Source organism: Anabrus simplex, chromosome 8, assembly GCF_040414725.1.
Source record: "Anabrus simplex isolate iqAnaSimp1 chromosome 8, ASM4041472v1, whole genome shotgun sequence".
NCBI classification, from domain to species: Eukaryota; Metazoa; Arthropoda; class Insecta; order Orthoptera; family Tettigoniidae; genus Anabrus; species Anabrus simplex.
The window spans coordinates 207933193-207960039 of NC_090272.1; the positions used below are offsets into that span (position 1 = coordinate 207933193).

The 26847-nt window shown below is 40.7% G+C and overlaps 1 protein-coding gene across 1 annotated transcript in view; it reads left to right on the forward strand.

Moving 5' to 3' along the window:
* Positions 1-26847, forward strand: part of LOC136878983 (calpain-12) — an 83391-nt gene that overhangs the window by 13475 nt on the left and 43069 nt on the right. Inside the window, exons 3-5 of the mRNA XM_067152644.2 lie at positions 9560-9766; positions 18021-18217; positions 22738-22903. Of these exons, the coding sequence (XP_067008745.2) occupies positions 9560-9766; positions 18021-18217; positions 22738-22903 (570 nt within the window). The remainder of the gene's footprint in view (positions 1-9559; positions 9767-18020; positions 18218-22737; positions 22904-26847) is intronic.

Genomic DNA, 26847 nt, shown 5'->3' on the forward strand with positions numbered 1-26847 from the left:
TTTCTTCAGTCCACTTGGTTCCTGATCTCCTTGGAACTTCATTCTCTGGCTGTACCATCCATCTGTTTACTTCTTTACGGAACAGATTTCTGTCTATTATTTCTGATATATTTATCTGGGCTTTCTCCAGGTCCTTTTTGACTTCTTGGATCCATGGTAGACTATTCAGTTTTCTGCTGTATGACACGATCTTGTGTGTAAGCCTTGTTGGGAGTCTTTGAACGTATCCATAAAATTTCAATCTTCGTTTTCTAATATCTACTGCCAGGTTGAACAGTTTCTCTGTTGCTTTACGCGATTTCAGTCTGTATCCGTCTTCAATTGTTTTCTGGACCAAGAATTTTCCTCATGAGCTTTCGTTCTTCCTTCAGAATGTCCTCTAGATCCCCTTTTCTATTAAGTACCAGCGTTTCGCTAGCGTATAAAACTTCAGGTGTTATGACAGTATTGTAGTGCCTGATTTTTGTGTTTGTGGACATGCATTTTTTGTTGTAAATGTCACTGTTCTCCAGGACGCTCTCTTGAGTTTTTGTAGGCGAAATTTCTATGCTTCCTTTTCAAACTCTGTTAGTTCTACAATTTCAGCAAGTTATTTGGAGTGTGGAACCCGTTTTATCTGTCCGTATTTTGCGTTTAGTTTCTGAATGTTGAATCTAGTACAAATTAATTTAGTTTACTCAAATTAAATTTGTAGCCCAACTTTTTCAGTATATTTCTTGAGGACTTCTGTCTGTTTAATTGCTGTGCTTTCACTCTCAGCTAGGTCGTTTGCGAAAGCCAAGCAACTGATCTTGACGTCATCTTTTGTTCGTCCGACTTGAGCTGGTTTCCTGTGGTTCTGAATTTTTGGTTATTTCTCCCATTCTCAAAGAACTTTAGCCAAGACGAGATTGAAAAGCAGTGGTCCATAGCTTTGCCGAACGCAAGTCTTAACCTAGAAAGGATTAATTTTACTTTTGATTTTGTGTCGGTGAGTGCTTGCTTGATAAGGTTTAAAGTCTCTGGGTCAAGTCTCTGTTCTTCTACGATATCAAAGAGAGACGCCCTGGTCGGAAGCCCGTTTGGTATTCAGCGATCTTCCAAGTGCAATGTCAAGATCTTGTTGTTTATGGGTGTGACTTCTTTGATCGAGCTGACTACACTCTTGTGCACTACAAACCACTTCCAGGTTCCCCAGAATCAGAGTGCTGGTTGTCTGTTCTGCTTTTCAAGATACGGAAATTACCAAAGTCTAAGGTGTTCTCGTGCTAGAATCTGTACCTTCTTTCAATCTAGTTTTATTTGTTTTACGTCGCACCGACACAGACAGGTCTTCTGGCGATGATGGGATAGGAAAGACCTAGGAATGGGAAGGAAGCGGCCGTGGCGTTAATTAAGGAACAGCCCCAGCATTTGTCTAATGTGAAAATGGGAAACAACGGAAAACCATCTTCAGGGCTGCCGACAGTGGGGTTCAAACCCACTATCTCCCAGATGCAAGCTCACAGCTGCGCGCCCCTAACCGCACGGCCAACTCGCCCGGTCTTCTATCAATCTAGTTCTCAGGTTAGGATGTGGGGTTTGTCTGGTTGAATTAGGGTGGATGTTGAAGGTCCCGATGTATGTAGGTGTCTTCGACGGTAGTTTGCCAGAGAACTCCGAATTTCTTTGTAATCGTGATAGCCCAGGTCCCCCAGAATCAGAGTGCTGGTTGCCGTCCATTAACAGGTGGAGTGGTTACCACCCGGGGTATACATGTCTTTGCTCTTATGAATCATGACTACGTATTATTATTATTATTATTATTATTATTATTATTATTATTATTTTGTAAACTATGCAAGTGTTCTTAATGAGTATCTAACTGTCTGCCTATTATAACAGAAAATTGCCAATAAATGTTGTTTTTTTTTTTTTTTTTTATTTCACTGATCAGACTCCGTTCTTCTCTCATCTCTAAGAACTTCCATATTAGCAAAAAGTACCATAAATCTAATTTTAGATTGCTTTTCCTGATGTAATGCACGCAGTTTTGCTTTATCTGCTTATGTTATCAAGTTATCGTACCGCTTAAGGAATGCGTCTGCCTCTACCTTTATTTACACTTCAATCAGGTATCGTCAAACTTCAGATAATCCCTGTTGACTTTTCCACTCCACTTTGAAATGTCAAAAGTAGGATGAAGATAAATCTACATGGATACTGAAGTAAACCTTAAGAAAACTTTATACCATGAAATTCTTGTTGCTGGTGTCATCAGACCATAGACTGGTTTGATTCAGAACCCCGTATCGCCTTATCCTCTGCTAATCACTACCACACTCTATATCTACTGTAATCCGTTTATTATATTCATAGCTCCAGCTTTTTCTACCCCATGAGAAAATACTGAACAAGTCCTGGGTGACCCAGTCTCTCTCCTCTTCTCATGAAACGGATTCAATAAATCGTAATTTGTGAGTATTCTTCTCTCTAATACCACATGTTTTATTATTCTACTCACTTTCTTTCTTCGCTAATCATTCTCCATTTCACTGCCATCCAATGCCACACTCGACACAAAGGTCTTCAAAAATATACTGTTCAAAAAACCAGGGTATTTGACTTTAAAAATTTATCCGCTATGGAGTGCAGTTGAACAAAGTCAGGTGATGCAGGAAATATTAGATTACGAAATAAAGTCTTAAAGGAAGTAGATGAATATTGTTATTTGGGTAGTAAAATAACTAATGAGGTAGAAGTAAGGAGGACATACTAAACCCATAATTCTACTAAGTTCAAGGGTTCAGTAAAATTCAGACTAGTATAAGCAAGAAAAGAAATTTGTTCATTTCGAAAATTGATATAGGAATTAGAAAGATGTTTTTGAAGACATTCGTCTGGAGCGTGGTATTGTACGGATGTGAAACATGGACGATAACTAAGTCAGAAAGAAAGAGAATAGAAGCTTTTGAAATGTGGTGTAAAAGAAGAATGCTGAAGGTGAGATGGGTAGATAGAATCACGAATGAAGAGATACTGAATCGAACTGGTGAGAGGAGATCGATTTGGCTAAACGTCGCACCGACACAGATCGGTCTTATGGCGACGATGGGACAGGAAAGGCCTCCGCGCCCTTAACCGCACGGCCAACTCGCCCGGTACAGTTGATTTCTGAAGGAAGTGTAGGTGATAAGAACGGTAGGGGTAGACCAAGATATGAATATGAAAAACAGATTAGAGCAGATATGGGATGAAGAAGTTATGTAGAAATGAAAAGGTCAGCACATGATAGGGTGACATGGAGAGATATGGGATGAAGTAGTTATGTAGAAATGAAAAGGCCAGCACATGATAGGGTGACATGGAGAGCTGTATCAAACCAGTCTATTAACTGGTGACTCAAACAACAACAACAACAACAACAAACGGAAAAGTATACAATCAAGCAGGAGCGTAGCCAAGGGGGAGGGAGGGTTACTGGGGTTTAGACCCCCTCCCCCAATCCCATGGAATTTTTACAAAAGAAAATAAACAAAACTGACAATAAACAAGTGAAAGTCGACTCGATGGATTGGCTCTTTTGAGCATTTACAGAGACGTAATTGTAAAACCACAGAGCTCTCAGATGTATTTTCTAAGAAGCATCGAAAGTTGGATTTTAGATTGTAATCTGAACATACCATTCACTGTAAAACTGTTCACCATGATCTTATTGTTCTTGTTCTGCAATTTATTGTAAGATGTTTTAGTGTACCAGTACTGCAATCTGATTATTAACAGAATTCACTTATATCAGTGTCCTTATAATGACACTCATGCATGGGCACATGCACAAATACCTTTATTTTGTTCTATCATTAGTTTGTAACTATAACACACACGCACAGACCCCGATCGGTCGATCCTGGCTACGCTACTCCACTCAAGATATTTTCTGGGCTTAGAAGACGAGAGAGCGAGTACAGATTCTTTGATTGTTCCCCTCTTAGTAGCCTCTTACGACATGCAGGGGTACAGTTAATGCACCCTTTGACTATACCCATAGGGGAAATAGAGTGTTCTGATAAATCGAAAGCATGTGTGTGTCATCATTATCTACGTCAAACAATCTGGCAGCTGATCCAGCACACAACATTCCCATGCCATGTCACAGGACAGCCCCATCTATCAAGATCTACGTCCAACAATCTGGCAGCTGATCCAGCACACAACATTCACATGCCATGTCACAGGATAGCCCCACCTATCATTATCTACGTCCAACAATCTGGCAGCTGATCCAGCACACAACATTCACATGCCATGTCACAGGATAGCCCCACCTATCATTATCTACGTCCAACAATCTGGCAGCTGATCCAGCACACAACATTCCCATGCCATGTCACAGGATAGCCCCACCTATCAAGATCTACGTCCAACAATCTGGCAGCTGATCCAGCACACAACATTCCCATGCCATGTCACAGGATAGCCCCACCTATCAAGATCTACGTCCAACAATGTGGCAACTGATCCAGCACACAACATTCCCATGCCATGTCACAGGATAGCCCCGCCTATCAAGATATATGTCCAACAATGTGGCAGCTGATCCAGCACGCAACATTCCCATGCCATGTCACAGGATAGACCCATCTATCATTATCTACGTCGAGCAATCTGGCAGCTGATCCAGCACGCAACATTCCCATGCCATGTCACAGGATAGCTCCACCTATCATTACCTATGTCCAGCAATCTGGCTGCTGATCCAACACACAACATTCCCATGCCATGTCACAAGATAGCCCCACCGATCAAGATCTACGTCCAACAATATGGCAGCTGATCCAACACACAACATTCCCATGCCATGTCACAGGATAGACCCCCCTATCAAGATCTGCGTCCAACGATGTGGCAGCTGATCCAGCACACAACATTCACATGCCGTGTCACAGGATACCCCCCACCTATCAAGATCTACGTCCAACAATGTGGCAGCTGATCCAGCACACAACATCCACATGCCATGTCACAGCATAGCCTCGCCTATCAAGATCTACGTCCAACAATGTGGCAACAGACTCAGCACACAACATTCCCATGCCATGTCACTTATCAAGATCTACGTCCAGAAACATGGCAGCATTCCCCGTGTGGGTGCGGGTGTTAGAATAACACCCAACGTATCCCCTGCCTGTCGTAAGAGGCGACTAAAAGAGGCTCGAGGATTTCTGAATTTTGAAGCGTGGGTTGGCGACCATGGGGCCCTTAGCTGAGTCCTGGCATTGCTACCACTTATTTGCACCAGGCTCCTCACATGCATCGATCCTATCCGACGTTCCTTGGTCAACTCTTGTTCTTTTCCAACCCCGACGCTAGTAGGTTTGCGAGGACTAGGGAGTCTCCTTTTCATGCCCTTCATAGCCCTTGCCTTTCTTTGACCGATACCTTCATTTTTCGAAGTGTCGGGTCCCTTCCCTTTTTCTCTCTCATTAGTGTTATATAGAGGATGGTTGCCTAGTTGTACTCCCTTTTAAAACAGTAATCACCAACACCACCAAGACACAACATTTCCCATGCCATGTCACAAGATAGCCCCACTTAACAAGATCTACGTCCAACAACATAGCTGCTGATCCAGTACACAACATTCACATGCCATGTCACAAGATAGCCCCACCTATCAAGATCTACGTCCAGCAACATGGCAGCTGATCCAGCACACAACATTTTCATGGCATGTCACAAGATATCCCCACATATCATCATCTACGTCCAGCAACATGGCAGCCGATCCAGCACACAACATTCTCATGGCATGTCACAAGATAGCCCCACCTATCAAGATATACGTCCAAAACTATGGCAGTTGAACCAGCACACAACATTCACATGGCATGTCACAAGATAGCCCCACCAATCAAGTTCTACGTACTGTACCCACCCCGGGCATATCAGGGCACCATTTAAATAATTCGGCTTCACAAATAAATATATAAATGGAGTTCTTTGGATGAGAATCTGCAGAAATCACTTCCTGGGGCTCGAAGTCCCATCCTCCCTACTTTCATTGCGTCAACGGCTAAAGCTCAGTAGCATACGGGTAATAGAATGTTCGTAAAAAAAATGGGCACGATATTAAATATAACGAGAGTAGGGTTCTCTCTAATGTAAGAGGAATATAATATTATTAAATGAGAAGAGTTTTGTTCCCAATATTTACTAAGAATTTAATTTAACTGATAGAATCATACGATAAATTACACGAGAAAATGCCATATTATTACACACAAAAAACAAAAAAATAATTTGCATACAGTATGCCTCAAAGTCTTTGCCAGTTCATACACTGTTTGGGCTATCATTTGGCATACTTTAAATCACCTTATTAGTGCACACTAATACTATACACACATTACACAAACACAGGTTTTATTTATCACTTATCTCCGAAAACCGTAAAAGAGTAGTTAGTGGGACGTAAAACAAATAACATTATTATTATTATTTATCACTTAGCAATGACATTCGATGGAATCTATCGACTGAATGGATTGACCATAATAATGTGAATGACATTTTCTCGTTAGGCCATACTATTTTAGTTGGCCGTCATGGTTATGGAATTTCTGACAGATAATTGGGTACATTTTTCTACCCACGAGATCACACCGCCGCATTTTGAACACATGTTCTACCTGACCACATCAATTACACATTATATTGAATACATACACGTATTTCTGGGTTTAACTGACCATGTTATATACGAAGCAGATCAATACAACATTGGTTTCCTACCCATCACCATAAAACACTTAAGAACAACATAAATACATGAATACATTATACAAAGAAATAATAAACACATTGGCAAACAATACATCTTGAAGATATGACCTAATCAAGCCATATGGTGTCAGCTCAATTCATCATCCTGACGCTTCATCATCCTGACGTGGGTCGAACCCACGTTCGCCAGCTTCCGAGGTGACAAAATCTGACACTCCTATCACGAGCTAATTTAATAGATAAAAATCGGGAGGAATACGTCCTTTACAGAGTCATAAAATTCTCAACGCTAGTCATAATTGGCATGGGATTGTTAATGCAGTGGTGAATGAAGAAGACTCCAGGTGCGAATATTCCAAGAGTTTTAGCAAGGACCAAGGGGAATCGAGAAGGGGTGAGACCGCTTTTACATGGGCTCGACGCACCTGCATTTTTAGGGAGTTATAAACCTCTCTCAGCAGCGGCCAGCATTCAGCCAGCTGGCCACACGAACAAAACAACTTTCACTTCAATTCTCTCTGTAATTCTCACTTCCCCATTCCAGGTACATAATTATTCATTGGCTTCCAAGTCTTATTTCTCATCATTCTGGCCATATTCAGCCTAGTTCATTACGTCACGATAATTATAATGATTTTGCCATCCTTCATTCTGTCATCTCGAACATTTCACAAGTACCATCTTCCCCATTTTCACGCTACTGCATCTCAAATCCACTTTATTCATTTATATGGAAGACTCTATTCCCACGGGTCATTTAACTAATACCATTTCACTCGCGTATCTATATAATTCATGAGTTGCACCTCGGGCTTGACATCTTTGATGATCATATTCTTAATTATTAATGGATTTATAAAAATACATGCATTACCAAGTGAAGCAACTATGCAATATATATTCAAATTATTATGAAGATCCATGCCAGTTAGTAAAATTAGGAAGAAATCATAAATTCAGCTGAAATGTGCTGTTCCTCCCTTGAAATATATGCTTCACACACACTTGAACTTAATGGGGATCTTACGTACTAATTCATGCAAATAAGCCTGTGAACACTTGACTAAACTGAACCATACGCTGATAAAGCTCTCAGCCAAAGAGTATGAGTGTTCTCAGCAGACTGCATAGGAGGAGAGCTAGTGATGCCAAGAAGTGCATAACGGCAAAGTGCTTGGCGGGCAGGCAACCGGGCAAGTAAGAATCTCTCCAATAGATAAAATAATGTATTTGTTATTATTTCTTACAAATATGCCCAATATACTAATTAAATGATAGACTGTAACTGAATAGAACACCAAGGTTGTTAAGCTGTTAAAAAGGAGATAGAATGTTGTAATTATTAAAGTTGTATTGAAATTATGTTTTCTTTATTATTTCACATTTGTCACGATTAAGGTTTGACCCTCTTTGTGTACAAAATACTTTTATAGAAGATGTAAATCTTTTTGGAGTTTTAAACAATCAAGTGGAGAGTTAACTTAAATTTTTAAAATTACACTGTCAGCAAACAAAAGCAATTCTGAATTCTTAAGTATATTTTGGATGTCATTTATGTAGAAAGTAAAAAATAACAAGTACTAACAAAATTGAGCACATGCAAGAAATTCTCTCACACTCCTTGTTTTAAAATAGTGATAATTTTGATGTTTGATAATTATAATGTTAGTGATCAATATGAAGTACCATACTAACAACAAATTTTGGTCATTTGTACATGGCAACAATATTTATTACTAGAGATGGGAATTATAGGCACTAATAGGTTAGAATGCAAACATATTTAACCAAGGCGCAAATGTTTTCTACCCGCACAACGGTTCTGCAGTGGGATTTGCATAAATATTAGCGATCTGAACAATTAGAACCCCTCAAATTTATGCAACTCGCCTACATAACTGTAGAGCGGCTAGGTTACGCTTGCGCCTAGTTCAAATGCGTTTGCATTCTAACCTATTCGTGCCTATAATTCCCATCTCTGTTTATTACAAAATGTGGCTATGTAATGATTTGCATGAAATGGTAACACTGAATCCTATTTATTGTTAAGACAATATTTTGGTCAAGTTTTCGGCCAGATCTCCTTCCTGATGCTGAACAATATTTTGATTTGAAATTCTAAGCCAGAAGCTCCCTCACCCAGCCAACTGGAAAGCCAGCAGTGAAGCTAATTTGCTAATTATACCCCCCTCTATTATTTTGCCCCAAATACAAGTGTAAATTTAAAAAACATGCGTGGGTCCCAAAGGGTTTTTATTTTTCTTAATTTGCTTTATGTCACACCAACACAAATAGATCTTATGGTGACGATGGGAAAGGAAAGGGCTTCGAGTAGGAAGGAAGCATCCATGGCCTTGATTAAGGTACAGCCCCAGAATTTCCCCGGTGTGAAAATTGGAAGTCATGGAAAACCACCTTCAGGGCTGACAACAGTGGGGTTTGAATCCACTATCTCCTGGATGCAAGCTGACAGCTATGTGATTCAAACCGCGCAGCCACTAGCTCAGTGTTATAGGCTTTTCAGGTCATAAAAGCGGCGGAGGATGTCATCAATTTACATGACATTACAATATCTGTAGGCTATTTAGAATGGTAGTGAGGAAAGCAACAGGAAACTACCTCACTCCTCATTTCCCTATTATGCCTCTTCAGTGATGCCTAGGCCATCTATGACAGCTGATGGCAGAGCTGTTGAGGTTCCCACCAGCGGAATCACTGACGGCAGTCGTCCTAGCAAGCCAAGGCCATTTATGGGCTGTATCTGTTATGAATTTGTTTGTTTTCTAATCAACTTACATTGAAAATTTCTCTATTCCAGGAGATTGTGCAAAACCCCCAGATGTTTGTTCAAGGGGCAAGTCGTGCTGATGTCCTTCAAGGAGGTCTGGGAGATTGTTGGTTCCTGTCAGCATGTGCTGCTGTAGCTCAAGGAAAACACGTGAAGATCAAGTACGATGACGGGGTAGAAGGAGCATGGGTGTTGAACTCCTACTCAGACGATGAGTGCCAAAATCTCATAACACAGGTGCGTGTAGTTGACTAAGTGCTTAAACAAAAATTCATCTGCACATGCAGCACTTGCACAGTAATTAATTTTTTTACTATGCTGTGTATTGCAATTATTTTTACTAATATATATTAACTGTATATGGACTAAAAAACTGTCAACTACACTGCTCGAAAGAGAAATTTGATCACCGTTTTTATATGTTCATATCCTTATAATAAGCATATTATTATATTGAAATGAAAAATACACGCAATGAAAACAAACCTTCTTCTTTGCAACAATCTATATATATATATATAACTAGCTGTTACCCACGGCTTGCTTGCGAGGATTTGGTAAGTTGATAAAAATTAATTACTCCTTGGTAATGCACTAAGATATTATCTGAAAATTCCTAAAGTATAAAAACTCACCGAAAAATTGCATTTCATTTACCCCAGAACCCCTTTGTAAACCATGTGTGTGGCATTGCCTTTTGGGGCCAAGATGACCAAGCTACTGGCAGAGCTAAATCTGGAACATGCGACATGGAACTCTACATGTGAGAAACAGTCCTCTTTTTAAGTTGAAATAAAAAGGCTTTCTTTATTTAAAAGGAGATTCCAAACACCAATTTTCACATCTGTAACATCTTAGTTTTTGAGATATAAGTATCCTCATAAAGAGAATTTCAACTCCTTCTTCACTTATTTTCGATCTCCAGATTAAATTGATTTTCCGAAAACAAACAGTGCGTGTTTTTAAAGGGGATTACAAATGCCAATTTTCATGTCTGTAACATGTTAAGTTTATGAGCTATACTGTAGATATACTCATTTTAAAAACTGCCCCACTCCTTAGCTGAGTGGTCAGCGTTGAGGGCTTCGGTTCACAGGGTTCTGGGTTCGATTCCAGGCTGGGTCGGGGATTTTAATCGTGTGTGATTAATTCATCTGGCTGGGGGACAGGTTGTTTGTGTTTGTCCCAACACTCTCCTCTTCATATTCACTCAACACACTACATTACCACCCACAACAGGAACACACGGGGTTAGCGTCAGGAAGGGCATCCAGCCGTAAAACAGGGTCAACTCCACATGTGCAACACAGTTTGCACCCGCAACCCCACCGGTGTGGGAAAAGCGGTAGAAGAAGAAGATAATCATTTTTAAAAATTCACCCGCTTTTTTATTACTGCACCCCCTTAAGTGGATTTTCCAAAAAAAGTGTGTTCATTTATTTTTAAAAGAGTTTCCAAGTACCAGTTTTAATGTCTGTAACATCTTAGTTTCTGAGATCTATGTATCCTCATATAAAGAATTCAACTCCTTCCTCACTTCTTTCCACTTCACCCCCCCCCCCCCAATCCTGCTCTACACCTTAAGTGGATTTTCTGAAAACAAAAATTTGTGTTCTTTCAATTTTCATGTCTGAAACATGTTAGGTTTTTGTGATATTGTAGATAATCTCGCTGCTGTAAGAATACTGGAGCTGACGTTGCCATAGTTACGGCAGTTCATTTCTTTATCCGATTCCTAGAGCAGGGGTAATGTAGTGCCTGTATCTCCATAATGGTTGGTTTTAGGGCCTTAAAACATGGTTTTCGGACCCATAGGGCTTACCGAGTTTTGTTCTTTGCGTCAAGGGGCTTAAATTGAGCTTTGTCTCGTCCTTGTACGACAGATTCAATATTTCACCTATATTAGCCTAGTATTTTTATATCTCCCCCCTTGCCTCTCCACCCCTGGAATTGTCTTGAAAATAAAATACAGCCCATGTTACTCACTGGCAATGTAGCTTTCTATAGGTGAAGTAATTTTTAAAATCGGTTCAGTATTTTTGAGTCTATCCGATACAAACAAATATACAAATTTTTCCTTTTTATAATATTAGTATAGATTTGAACATTTAACACAAATATTGTGAGAAAACTGAAATAATAATGCCTATGTGTTATAGATAATTCAGTTATTAGTGAATGTATTTACTGGTTTCAATCCCATAAGAGATCATCTTCAGCTGCTGAAGAACATTAAGTAGTAAAACAGCAAATATAATAGTATTAAAACATCACTTATTCTAAGTTTATGTACAATTCTAATGCTGATAATAAAATGTTATGATTTCGGGTGAGTTGGCCGTGCGCGTAGAGGTGCGCGGCTGTGAGCTTGCATCCGGGAGATAGTAGGTTCGAATCCCACTATCGGCAGCCCCGAAAATGGTTTTCCGTGGTTTCTCATTTTCACACCTGGCAAATGCTGGGACTGTACCTTAATTAAGGCCACAGCCGCTTCCTTCCAACTCCTAGGCCTTTCCTATCCCATCGTCGCCATAAGACCTATCCGTGTCGGTGCGACGTAAAGCCCCTAACCAAAAAAAAAATGTTATGATAACAAACTGAAAATATTAAGCTTTCATGTTTAGAGTTCCATCTCCAAAGTTCACTTTTACCATTCTTATATATTGGTAATACACTGGATCTTTTTCCACTTAAGGATTACGTATATTGATCTTAATGTGTAATACTGATGGCGAGAGACTTCATTTATATAACTCTGTATTTGTGATAGTGAGCACATATTGGTAAAATTTCATCTATGTATACTTCTCTGCTAATTGTAGGGAACCCCATACTATTCTTCATGTATTTTCCGAGAAACCTTCTGCTATTATTAACCAAGAAGGCTGTGATGGTTTTGAATGAGCAAGTGATAGCGCTTGTATTAAACCGATGCTGCATTTCAGATAAAATAAAAAATAAAAATGAAATGTATTTTTGGTTATTCCGTTATAACATGTAGGCTAATTTGTTGAAGACCTACAATTGGTGGCCCCGACGTGATTCTGATAAAGTTAAATTGCGCTTCTGCTTGCTAAAACCATATTTCTGGTTTTTTAACTCAGAAAGGAGGCAATTTTACACTCACCATTTCAATTGATTGTTGCCCGACTCATTGGCTGAACGGTCAGCGTACTGGCCTTCGGTTCAGAGGGTCCCGGGTTCGATTCCCGGCCAGGTCAGGGGTTTTAACCTCAATTGCTTAATTCCAATTGCCCGGGGAATGCCTGTTTGTGCTGTGCGCAACATCCCTGTAACTCACACACTACACATAACACTATCCTCCACCACAATAACACGCAGTTACCTACACATGGCAGATGCCGCCACCCTCATCGGAGGGTCTGCTTTCAAAGGGCTGCACTTGGCTAGAAATAGCCCCCCTGTTTGGGATGGATGGATGGATGGATGGATGGATGGATGGATGGATGGATGGATGGATGGATGGATGGATGGATGGATGGATGGATGGATGGATGGATGGATGGATGGATGGATGGATGGATGGATGGATGGATGGATGGATGGATGGATGGATGGATGGATGGATGGATGGATGGATGGATGGATGGATGGATGGATGGATGGATGGATGGATGGATGGATGGATGGATGGATGGATGGATGGATGGATGGATGGATGGATGGATGGATGGATGGATGGATGGATGGATGGATGGATGGATGGATGGATGGATGGATGGATGGATGGATGGATGGATGGATGGATGGATGGATGGATGGATGGATGGATGGATGGATGGATGGATGGATGGATGGATGGATGGATGGATGGATGGATGGATGGATGGATGGATGGATGGATGGATGGATGGATGGATGGATGGATGGATGGATGGATGGATGGATGGATGGATGGATGGATGGATGGATGGATGGATGGATGGATGGATGGATGGATGGATGGATGGATGGATGGATGGATGGATGGATGGATGGATGGATGGATGGATGGATGGATGGATGGATGGATGGATGGATGGATGGATGGATGGATGGATGGATGGATGGATGGATGGATGGATGGATGGATGGATGGATGGATGGATGGATGGATGGATGGATGGATGGATGGATGGATGGATGGATGGATGGATGGATGGATGGATGGATGGATGGATGGATGGATGGATGGATGGATGGATGGATGGATGGATGGATGGATGGATGGATGGATGGATGGATGGATGGATGGATGGATGGATGGATGGATGGATGGATGGATGGATGGATGGATGGATGGATGGATGGATGGATGGATGGATGGATGGATGGATGGATGGATGGATGGATGGATGGATGGATGGATGGATGGATGGATGGATGGATGGATGGATGGATGGATGGATGGATGGATGGATGGATGGATGGATGGATGGATGGATGGATGGATGGATGGATGGATGGATGGATGGATGGATGGATGGATGGATGGATGGATGGATGGATGGATGGATGGATGGATGGATGGATGGATGGATGGATGGATGGATGGATGGATGGATGGATGGATGGATGGATGGATGGATGGATGGATGGATGGATGGATGGATGGATGGATGGATGGATGGATGGATGGATGGATGGATGGATGGATGGATGGATGGATGGATGGATGGATGGATGGATGGATGGATGGATGGATGGATGGATGGATGGATGGATGGATGGATGGATGGATGGATGGATGGATGGATGGATGGATGGATGGATGGATGGATGGATGGATGGATGGATGGATGGATGGATGGATGGATGGATGGATGGATGGATGGATGGATGGATGGATGGATGGATGGATGGATGGATGGATGGATGGATGGATGGATGGATGGATGGATGGATGGATGGATGGATGGATGGATGGATGGATGGATGGATGGATGGATGGATGGATGGATGGATGGATGGATGGATGGATGGATGGATGGATGGATGGATGGATGGATGGATGGATGGATGGATGGATGGATGGATGGATGGATGGATGGATGGATGGATGGATGGATGGATGGATGGATGGATGGATGGATGGATGGATGGATGGATGGATGGATGGATGGATGGATGGATGGATGGATGGATGGATGGATGGATGGATGGATGGATGGATGGATGGATGGATGGATGGATGGATGGATGGATGGATGGATGGATGGATGGATGGATGGATGGATGGATGGATGGATGGATGGATGGATGGATGGATGGATGGATGGATGGATGGATGGATGGATGGATGGATGGATGGATGGATGGATGGATGGATGGATGGATGGATGGATGGATGGATGGATGGATGGATGGATGGATGGATGGATGGATGGATGGATGGATGGATGGATGGATGGATGGATGGATGGATGGATGGATGGATGGATGGATGGATGGATGGATGGATGGATGGATGGATGGATGGATGGATGGATGGATGGATGGATGGATGGATGGATGGATGGATGGATGGATGGATGGATGGATGGATGGATGGATGGATGGATGGATGGATGGATGGATGGATGGATGGATGGATGGATGGATGGATGGATGGATGGATGGATGGATGGATGGATGGATGGATGGATGGATGGATGGATGGATGGATGGATGGATGGATGGATGGATGGATGGATGGATGGATGGATGGATGGATGGATGGATGGATGGATGGATGGATGGATGGATGGATGGATGGATGGATGGATGGATGGATGGATGGATGGATGGATGGATGGATGGATGGATGGATGGATGGATGGATGGATGGATGGATGGATGGATGGATGGATGGATGGATGGATGGATGGATGGATGGATGGATGGATGGATGGATGGATGGATGGATGGATGGATGGATGGATGGATGGATGGATGGATGGATGGATGGATGGATGGATGGATGGATGGATGGATGGATGGATGGATGGATGGATGGATGGATGGATGGATGGATGGATGGATGGATGGATGGATGGATGGATGGATGGATGGATGGATGGATGGATGGATGGATGGATGGATGGATGGATGGATGGATGGATGGATGGATGGATGGATGGATGGATGGATGGATGGATGGATGGATGGATGGATGGATGGATGGATGGATGGATGGATGGATGGATGGATGGATGGATGGATGGATGGATGGATGGATGGATGGATGGATGGATGGATGGATGGATGGATGGATGGATGGATGGATGGATGGATGGATGGATGGATGGATGGATGGATGGATGGATGGATGGATGGATGGATGGATGGATGGATGGATGGATGGATGGATGGATGGATGGATGGATGGATGGATGGATGGATGGATGGATGGATGGATGGATGGATGGATGGATGGATGGATGGATGGATGGATGGATGGAATGAATTTAAAGCAGCCATTAGATTTTGCAGTATTTAAACCAGTGATAATGGCATGGCGAAAAATTCTCTCAGAATGGAGAGAAACCGAGAGTGGTAGCAGAGTATCCGGTATCCCAAAAGATATTTTTCCTTCTCTTCTAAAGTTAACTGAAGCAATCTCTCCCAATGTGAAGCAAAATTTGATTTCAGGCTTCAGGAAATGCAGTATCTATCCACTGAACAAACAAGAATTTTTGGACAGATTTCAGAGGCTCAAAGAGGTTGACATGAATACCATACTGGATGCTTTTCTAAAATACCTACTGGAGAAACGTAAAGACATTGAAGGAGTCAACACTGGAAAGCAAAGGAAGATAAAACTAAGAGTGCCTGCTGGGCAGAGTATTACATTTGAAGATTTGAGAACTGAGTCTGAAAAAGAAAAGCCAAAGAGAAAACCTGGACGTCCCAAACAAGCAGTAGATCTGAATACAAGTGATGATTGAAATGATTCCATAGAAATAGAACGGGGATCCGACCATTTGAGTGAGACCTTCAGTGATGAAGAAAATCAAGACTTCAATCATTCAACTACCAGTACATTATCCTTGACATTCAAACAGAAGAAAGATTTGAAGAAAGGTGACTATAATTGTTTGTTACAATGGAGAAGAATATCCAGGAATTATCCAGAAGCTACCTACTGATGATGAGAAAGGACCTACTGTCAGCTGTATGGAGAAGTGTGTTAAAAGTTGGAAATGGCCTAAGAAAGAAGATTCCCTTGAATACAAATGGGAGAATGTAATCAGTAAAATTGCCCCTCCTAACCTGTTAAGTAAAAGGGGATTCTTCATTGTGCCAGAATTAAACTCTTTTGTTTAAGTAGAATATTAATGGGTGCAGTACTTTAACAAGGTCTTACTGGTACTTTGAACTGTGTTAAATATGTTTAGTTTTTGTTCATTTGACCATTACATACTGGTGTTTAAAGAATTGTTTAGCATTTTATCTTTTTTAAATTAAGTTTTTTGACATTTTCCCTTTTGTTTTCTATGTTTTGTATAATAAACTTAATTTTTTGGAGTACTTTAATCATAGATTGTATTCAACCTTACCTGGTGTAGGGGTGACATTATTCCAGAGCAAAATATTCATCTGTAAAAGGTGTATTCACAATATGGACCAAAGTCTCTGGGTGAGATTGTTCCACTTTTTTCTGACTCTTTATCTCAAGTCGTATGGTGCATTCGTGGTTTATTAAGTATTAGATTACTTCTCTATTAGTTTACTTTATATAACACAATTTTTCTAAATGTTTGCAGTTTTAGATATCAGTTTCAACACAATTAAAACATGAGTGAACACAGATAACCGACCAATCTGGTAGAATAATCTGGTAGAATGCATTGCCTTGTTTCACCCTCTTGCTAATCTCCATGTCCAGCCTTGTATTTTGCATTAATTCACTCTCTAGGTATTTGAAACTGTCAACAATTTCAAGGTTTTGACCACCAATTTTCACAATGCCTTTCCCTTGTCTTTCACCTTTTGATATCACCATGGTCTTGCTTTTCTCTGTACTTATTTTCATACCATACTTTTCAATTTTCTTCTTCAGTGCACTAAGTTGTTCTTGTACTTCTTTGCCATTTGTTCTCCAGACCACAATATCATCTGCAAATAGTTGTAACGTCATCACTCTATTCCCACAAACTTCCATTGTCTCCTTTACAATTTTGTACATAACAATTAGAAACAAAAGAGGTGACGGCATACTCTCCTGTCTTTGTCCAGTTTCATTTTTAAACTGGCTTTCCAAATGGAGTCTGTACATATCTTGATTTGAGATTTGTTTGTTCCTTTTCAATACTTAATCATCTGTTAATATACAGTTATTGACAATCAGAATAACATTTCCTCCAACATTTGGCAGTTATAGTCAGTTGTGAAACTCACCGTTTTTCACTTTAGGAACTCAAAATATCCTCATTTGTAAAAAGTATAGTTTTATCTTCTTCTCTGAGCAAGTTGCAAATTTTTAATTCTTTGTTCCTGTTCTCATGTTCAGGTTATTCCAGAAGGACAAGTGCTGTGTGGAGAGGGATACACAGGCAAAGTAACATTTTACTTCTGGCGAATGGGTCAGTGGGGAAAAGTAGAAATTGACGATAGACTTCCAGTTAACGAAACTGGCGATCTAGTGTACGCAAAGTGCAAGGATGAGAACGAGTATTGGTTGCCGCTGTTAGAGAAAGCATTCGCCAAGTGAGTATAGCTTAATGTAATCTTCAGCTTCATCTAAATCCTCTCCCAATTACGGACTTCCATTCAATAGTTAACTGTTTCCCACCCAGTGGTGCCAATGGCATCATGATATTTCTGGGTGATTTAGTCCATTTATAATTCATTATGAAGCCATGTGACATCATGGTAATTTATCTTGTGATATTAGAAAATAGTTGGTAACACTAGAGTTGCTAAGCAAGTGAACAATCCTAACACTTTATTTTCATGAATCAAGTAGCGAATATATAAATATTATATTTAAATGGTCTGCCTATTCAATAATACATAAGTTATTATATCTGATACATATTTCATTCTCTAAGGGACATCATCTGCTAGAATAAACTACAATAATATATCAGAATACAAAAATTATATTATTAAATTGGAAAGACACATTAAAAACACTTTTGTATGCTAAAATCATCTCCTCTCGGTTTTTCTACCTACCGTGACTCGTACCGATTTCTCACAGACAGCTGTCCTGAATTATGATCCTGAATAGAGCCCTTAGCCTGCAATCTCCTTCCCCTTAAAACATTAGACCACCTCTCTTCTACAATTCTCTCCTTTCCTTCCCATCCCTCTTTTACACCTACTGTATCCTGTACATTTTTTGAGGGAGGCCTGCTTTCCTTCCTGTCCTCCCATTACCTGCCGTTTATTTTTGGTAATGAGACAAAGTCTCTCATAGTGCATTGGCACTGCCGGTGGTTCCAAATAGTCTGCGCAGTGGCCTCCACAGTATGCACTAGCCATACGTCTTGGTGGGTGTGCTATTTACTGACCCATTCGCCAAGTGAGTATAGCTTAATGTAATCTTCAGCTTCATCTAAATCCTCTCCCAATTACGGACTTCCATTCAATAGTTAACTGTTTCCCACCCAGTGGTGCCAATGGCATCATGATATTTCTGGGTGATTTAGTCCATTTATAATTCATTATGAAGCCATGTGACATCATGGTAATTTATCTTGTGATATTAGAAAATAGTTGGTAACACTAGAGTTGCTAAGCAAGTGAACAATCCTAACACTTTATTTTCATGAATCAAGTAGCGAATATATAAATATTATATTTAAATGGTCTGCCTATTCAATAATACATAAGTTATTATATCTGATACATATTTCATTCTCTAAGGGACATCATCTGCTAGAATAAACTACAATAATATATCAGAATACAAAAATTATATTATTAAATTGGAAAGACACATTAAAAACACTTTTGTATGCTAAAATCATCTCCTCTCGGTTTTTCTACCTACCGTGACTCGTACCGATTTCTCACAGACAGCTGTCCTGAATTATGATCCTGAATAGAGCCCTTAGCCTGCAATCTCCTTCCCCTTAAAACATTAGACCACCTCTCTTCTACAATTCTCTCCTTTCCTTCCCATCCCTCTTTTACACCTACTGTATCCTGTACATTTTTTGAGGGAGGCCTGCTTTCCTTCCTGTCCTCCCATTACCTGCCGTTTATTTTTGGTAATGAGACAAAGTCTCTCATAGTGCATTGGCACTGCCGGTGGTTCCAAATAGTCTGCGCAGTGGCCTCCACAGTATGCACTAGCCATACGTCTTGGTGGGTGTGCTATTTACTGACCCATTCGCCAAGTGAGTATAGCTTAATGTAATCTTCAGCTTCATCTAAATCCTCTCCCAATTACGGACTTCCATTCAATAGTTAACTGTTTCCCACCCAGTGGTGCCAATGGCATCATGATATTTCTGGGTGATTTAGTCTTAGCACACTGGGGCGAAACACTGGCAACCAGAAATGAGTTAGCTGGAAAATTTATGATGTCCAATAACAGACCATTTATATTGGTATTATAAATTTACTCATTCGGGACAAACATTTCAGGTTCCCTATGGGAATCAACATCTATATCATCTGATGATCAGGCGGGCATCAATTTTTGGTAATGAGACAAAGTCTCTCATAGTGCATTGGCACTGCCGGTGGCTCCAAATAGCCTTCGCAGTGGCCTCCACGGTATGCACAAGCCATGCGTCTTGGTGGGTGTGCTATTTACCAACTGATGAGCCCGACTTAGCACACAGGGGCAAAACGCTGACAACCAGGAATGAGTTAGCTGGAAAATTTATGATGTCCAATAACGGACCATTTATATTGGTATTATAAATATACTCATTCGGGACAAATATTTCAGGTTCCCTATGGGAATCAACATCTATATCATAAGTGGTTTGTTCCGAGCTGTCACTGGAGAGATGGTGTGGAATAACATTAGAATTTTGAGTGATGTCTTTAAAAGTAGGAAAGATCACTATATGAAGATAAAGTTGTAATTCAAGAGGACAAATTGGGGAAAATATTCATTTATAGGAAGAGGAGTTAGGGATTGGATAACTTACCAAGGGAAATGTTCAATAAATTTTCCAATTTCTTTGAAATCATTTAAGAAAAGACTAGGAAACAACAGATAGGGAATCTGCCACTTGGACGACTTCCCTAAATGCAGATCAGCAGTGAATGATTGATAGTGATTGATTGATAGTTTTGATAGAATCTTATGATGTTAACAAATTATTCTATGTTTATTAGTTTGTTTTTTTTTTTTTTTACAGGTATGTTATAGTGTTATAAGTCTTATAATTAGTGTTCAACAGACTGAAAAGCTTTAAATGGCTGAGTCAACACTGGATATTATGTCTTCATTTTTAACAACAAAAAAGTATCTGCGGGCATGTGTGCTGGTTGTCGCAGATTTGTTTTGTATTTAAAATAGAAACTGATCTGGATTTGAGTGCTCCCATTCTACCCAGAACTCTTCAATTTAAATATGCACGGGATTACATTTAGTTTTCCTATTCTGCCTGTTTAATGTTGCACTAACATTAACTCTTACAGCTGTGTAAAGACAACAGTGGGTAAAACAAAATGGTTTGGAACTGACAATGAACTAAAACAAGTGTTGTGATCTTTACTGTTAATAATGATGATAGATGACATCATAAAGGCAGCAAGGGAAGATTATAGAGGTCAAAAAATGAATGTAATGATGTTTATGGATGATGGTCTGATCTGGGGAGAAGATGAGGAGGAAGTACAGCAACAGCTGAATGTACTGAATAGAAGGATTGAACATTGGGGACTGTGGATGAATGTGGGGAAGAGCAAGACAATGGTGATGAGTAGAGGAAGAAAAGAAGGAAAAGGAGCCATCAAAATTGGAGGCAAGGAACCAGAAATAGCAGAACACTTCAAATACTTGGGAAGTGAAGTGACAGAAAATGGAAGAATGGATATGGAAATTAGTAGAAGAATACAACTGGGGAGTGCTTTTCACCACCAGGTACAGTAATATGGAATTAAGATGTACCAATGAAGGCTAATGTACAAGGAATATTACAGTCCTTACTTATAATGACATATGCAGCAGAAACTGGAGAGATGAGGGTAGAGTACAGGCAGCTGAAATGAAATTCCTGAGGAGTATGGTACTGAAATGAAATGGCATATGGCTTTTAGTGCTGGGAGTATCTGAGGACAAGTTTGGCTCGCCAGATGCAGGTCTTTCGATTTGACGCCCATAGGCAACATGACCTGCACGTCATGATGAGGATGAAATGATGATGAAGACATCACATACATCCAGCCCCACTGCCAGCAGAATTAACCAATTATGGTTAAATTTCCTGATCCTGCTGGGAATCGAACCCGGGACCCCTGTGACCAAGGTCAGCACGCTAACCATTTAGCCATGGAGCCAGACAAGGAGGGATAGAGTGAGAAATAAAGACATAAAAAAAGAGTTAAATGTTCAAAAACTAAATGACAAACTGGAACAGAACACATTGAGGTGGTTTGGACTTGTCAAGCAGATGAAAGAAGAAAGACTGCCAAGGCAGATGACAGGGAAGAGAGGATGAGGGAGACTAAACTTATGATGGATGGACTTGATGAAGAACAGCATAGGACAACGGAACCTGGACTGGAACACAGTGTTGGATGAAGAATGGTGGAGAGGAACCATATCCCTGCCCCCACCTGGTGTCAGCTGGAAAAGGGAAACTGATGATGATAACACATCAAAGGTTTCAGCGATAGAAGGATAGGAAAGGGCTTAATTAAGGTACAGCCTGGTGTGAAAATTGGAAACCATGGAAAACCAGCTTCAGGACTGCTGATTGTAGGATTCGAACCCCCTTACCTTCCGAATTCAAGCTCACAGCTGTACAACCCTAACTGCACAGCCAGCTCGCTTGGTTTAGTTTAGTTTATACAAAAAACAAAGAAAGAGAATGTATCCTGCCTGAGAGATAAGATTACAATGGAGGTCCAAGATAACAATGTAATACTACTTTATCTTACAAGCTTTTTACATTAATGATCATTTAGCATACAGACAGAATCTTTTAAATTCCTCTGATGATATTCCAAAAACATGCAAATTCATTTCAGTTTATATTGCAAATATACTTAGAACATGCATCTAAGGCTAATCAGTATATTTCTAATCCTTACAGGTATCATGGGAGATATGACCTTTTGGACGGTGGCCATCTAGATGAAGGAATCTTATATCTCACAGGAGCTGTCGTGAAAACATTTGGTGCAGAAAACAGGTCTCTCTTCAGAGTTATGAGAGATGAATTCCATGCTGGATCTGTTATATTATGTGGTAGTATCCCGGTGAGACAACATCTAAAGTAAAATGAGTCTTATACCAAAATTTTAGTTCGCAGAAGGAAGGCATAATTTAATTTCCATTGATTGCAAATGTTAAAAGTTCAAGTTCTTTGGGGCTTTTCAACTGTGAAATAACCAGCGTTTCATCCCAGTATAGCAGAGGTGTCATCAGGTGCATTTCCACACCTTTCCAAGATGGTGTGGTGGCACCTATTGCACCATTGAGACACTATTGCAAGCTTCCTATGTAGAACAATGCAGTGACAGAGCACTAGGGGAAGTACAAGGCATATGAGTACTGTTTTGATATGGAAAAATAATACTTGTTTTAAATATTTTTTTACGTATAAGACTGTATATTAAATTGCTTCTCAATTCCATCCTCACTGAAATCTGATGTGCCAGCCACTGCAGCATGACCATTTTTCAGTCAACATCATCCTCATGGCATTGGCCACCTAAATGCTTTTTGAAGTGCAGGAACAAGTTGTAGTCACTTAGCGCAAGGTCAGGGTTATATGGAGGATGTTCAAATTGTTCCCAGCTAAATGAAACGATAGGGTCTCAGGTTCAAATAGCCATGTGAGGCCACACATTGTCATGAAACAGAGGAATCCCCCTTGTGTGCATGCCACACCATTGGATTTGATTTGAATTGCACGACAGAGTTTACATAAGGTCTCACAACGAGTCTTGACATCTATTGTGACGCCCTAGACTTTACTTTCTTGGGTAATGTTAAGTGTCTCAATTCCATGGATTGTTGTTTTGATTTCAGCATAACATAAGCCACCATGTTTCGCCACCAGTGACACTTTGGCTTAGGAACGTATCACCTTCATTACTGTACCGCTCAAGGATGTCAAAGCACTGCCTATGGGCTTGGTTTTGTTCACCTCCATCAGCATCCTCAGTGCCTAGCACGAGCACAACTTCCGATAATCTAAGCATCCTACCATAATTTCATAAAGAACACTCCTTGAAATTTCAGGCAGGTTACTACTTATTGACAAACATAAAGCATCTGTTTTCTCGAACCTTTACATCAACTTTCTGCACTAGTCTTCAGTAATGACAAACAGTTGCCCACTACCCTTCTCATTATGGACATAATAAGGCCTTTAAATTCTCTAATCCACTTTTCTACCATTCCTTTATTAATAATGAATTTCAACAGCTTTCACATCTTTTACATTTAGAAAACCAATCACAGTGCATACCTTACACTCGGTGGGACTGTTGTTGGAGGCATTTTCAATACGGACAAATGCTTCCGTAATGGCATTTGTGGCTAGCCTACAGATGTATGTATTAAGTGTGGATGCACTGAATGATGAGTGAAGTGCTGCAGGGGCCATATTTAAAAATGTTACTTACTTAAAAATCATCTTCATATATACCTCTACTTGCATAAATGCCAGTGGCGGTTTCTGGTATAGCGCAATGGAGCAATGAACCTCCAGTTTATATCATATTGTACTCAACTACGTAATTTTCATAACTCCCTTGTCAATCTCGAAGCTCTTGCTAAGTCCCTCTATCCGTAATATACTCGTACTGGCTTTCAATTCATGTGAGCTGCGCAAGGTCTGTGGCTGGATACTTGTCCGGAATGAACCCCCTTGCAAAGGCGATCTCTCCGTCCGTACATAGGCGAAGGGAGTGGCGAGGTGCGGGGGGACGAAAGCCAGCACTAAGGCAAGACCAGGATATCGCAGAAACGGATCTCTTTTCTTTACGCATGCGCAATAGGCCACTGTCTCAAGACTAGCTAGTCGTGTTGTTGGGGTTGGGGTATGTGCCTGCCATCTGTTGGCCTTACGGGAATTTGACTAAGCAACAGAGAATTGTGCACGTAACTAGCGCTAGTGTTGAAAAGCATCGTTACTACCAAAAGTCACATTAAACTGTCAAATTCCAATTAATATCTTGTCCCAAATACATCATTACTTACTAAACATCTATTCATTTGCCTTCTTTGGAATAATTACCTTTTGGAGAGGAACTTAACTTAAAAATCATTGAGGCAAAGAATAGCGGCAAGGTAATACCAATGAAAACTTTTAAATATAGTTGTTACTATTCCCATGACATCGGAAGCAGAGAGGTGTTTCTCTACCCTGAAGAGAATAAAGACTTTCTAGCGCAGCACAATGAGCGAGGATAGACTTATTGCCCTTGCTATGTTGTCAACTGAAAGGAACTTTGTTCGAGACTCTGCGGACTTCAATGAAGCAGTTATTTCTTATTTTGCATGGGGTAAAACTCGGCATGTAGGCCTACCGTATTTTCTGCTCCTCTCGTATTTGATCACATTTCTAGAACTTATGTCATCTTAGTTTAGGAGGTTACGGCCCACGATGGAAGAGAAGCTGGCTGAGAGGGGGAGAGGAGAGATTGAGGGGGGGGGGGAGGCAATTTTTTCTTCTTTTGAACCCCCAGTGATGAAAGTCACGCGCCGCCACTGATAAATGCTTGCATTATATCAAAAATTAAGTTTCCAGATGCCCCTCTCCCCATGATGCAACAGGCCCAAAGGACCATGGCCTGCCAAGTGATCGCTGCTCACCCCGGAGGCCTGCAGATTATGAGGTGCCATACGGTCAGCACAACGAATTAAGTTTCAAGAAGGAAACCATAATTTAATTTCATCGATTGCAAATATTAAAAACATTCAAGCTCTTTTGGCCTTTTCAACCATGAAACTACCAGTGTTTTGCCCCAGTGTAGCATGTAATTTCATGGTTGAAGAGCTTGTATGTTTTTAAAATGAGTCTTGTTAATATACATGTCTACTAACTTGAATTTCAGATTTAGACATGTTTGCCTTTCCTACTTATAATTCCTTCCTTGATTTTAGTCTAAGATCACAATTCTGTTCTCCTTACTATATAATTGTTTGGGTTGGACCAGACTGACTGTAATAAAGCTCATCAGAACATTGCTGCACACCTATCATTGTTACATGGGCATGACAAAATGAATGATTCTGATCAGGAATCAAGCAATTTCCATATTTGTGCTAATAAAAGATAGGCCTAGACCACCAAAACTTCTTCTCTCATCAGTCAGCCAAAGGGCAAGCAGAACCTGCCTGCCATTGACTTACTCACTCCTCTGCAGCATAGCAACAGGCACGGCAATTCCCTTGCTTAGAACATTCAACACAAGGGTGTCAAAGCTTGTCCACAATAAGCACAGTGCCCATGCTAGAAATACCTGTGCTACCTGTGCATGAGGTTGCAAGTTGCTTCCCCTCAGTCCGCTTGTACTTCCCAACATTGCTGACTCAGGGCTGTGCACACCTACTGATGATAGGTACCAGTTACCTATTTTGGTCTACATGTAAAGGTTTAAACATTCACTTGCATGGGCTGTGGCATAAGGATTGACACAGTAATTTGTTAGTGTGTGTTCGTGTACTTCTGTATCAACATGGTTGTTTGAAGAGATGCTACTTCTGTCATAGCCTATGTTCTTTTGTTTATAGAAAGTTTAAATCTATAAAAACATTATGTTCTTCTACAGAAGCAATATAGTAGCAGCATAGTCATCATCAGTTTGCCCTTCCAGCGAGCCAGGTACAGTGTTTGAAAATGAGTGTCTTCCAAAGTTGCCTATTCAAAAAGATTTTGTTATCCATGACAGATTCTCAATTCCATCCTCTTCTCTCCACATCTTCCCTCAGTTGGTCCATCCATCTTCTTCTTGGTCTTCCAGCTGGTCTTCTACTTGTTATTCTTTTTTCCAAACAAGCACATGGTAACCTTGCACTATTCCTTTGTTTAACAAGCCCAAACCATTTAAGTCTAGATGACCTAAGTCTTTCCTCAATCGATTCATTTAGACCTACTGTAGGTTAGATCGGATCTCATAACTTTTCCCCTGATCAAGTTGTGTCTTTTGGAGGGCAGTTCTAAGAAATTTCATTTCACAGGCTTGAATCC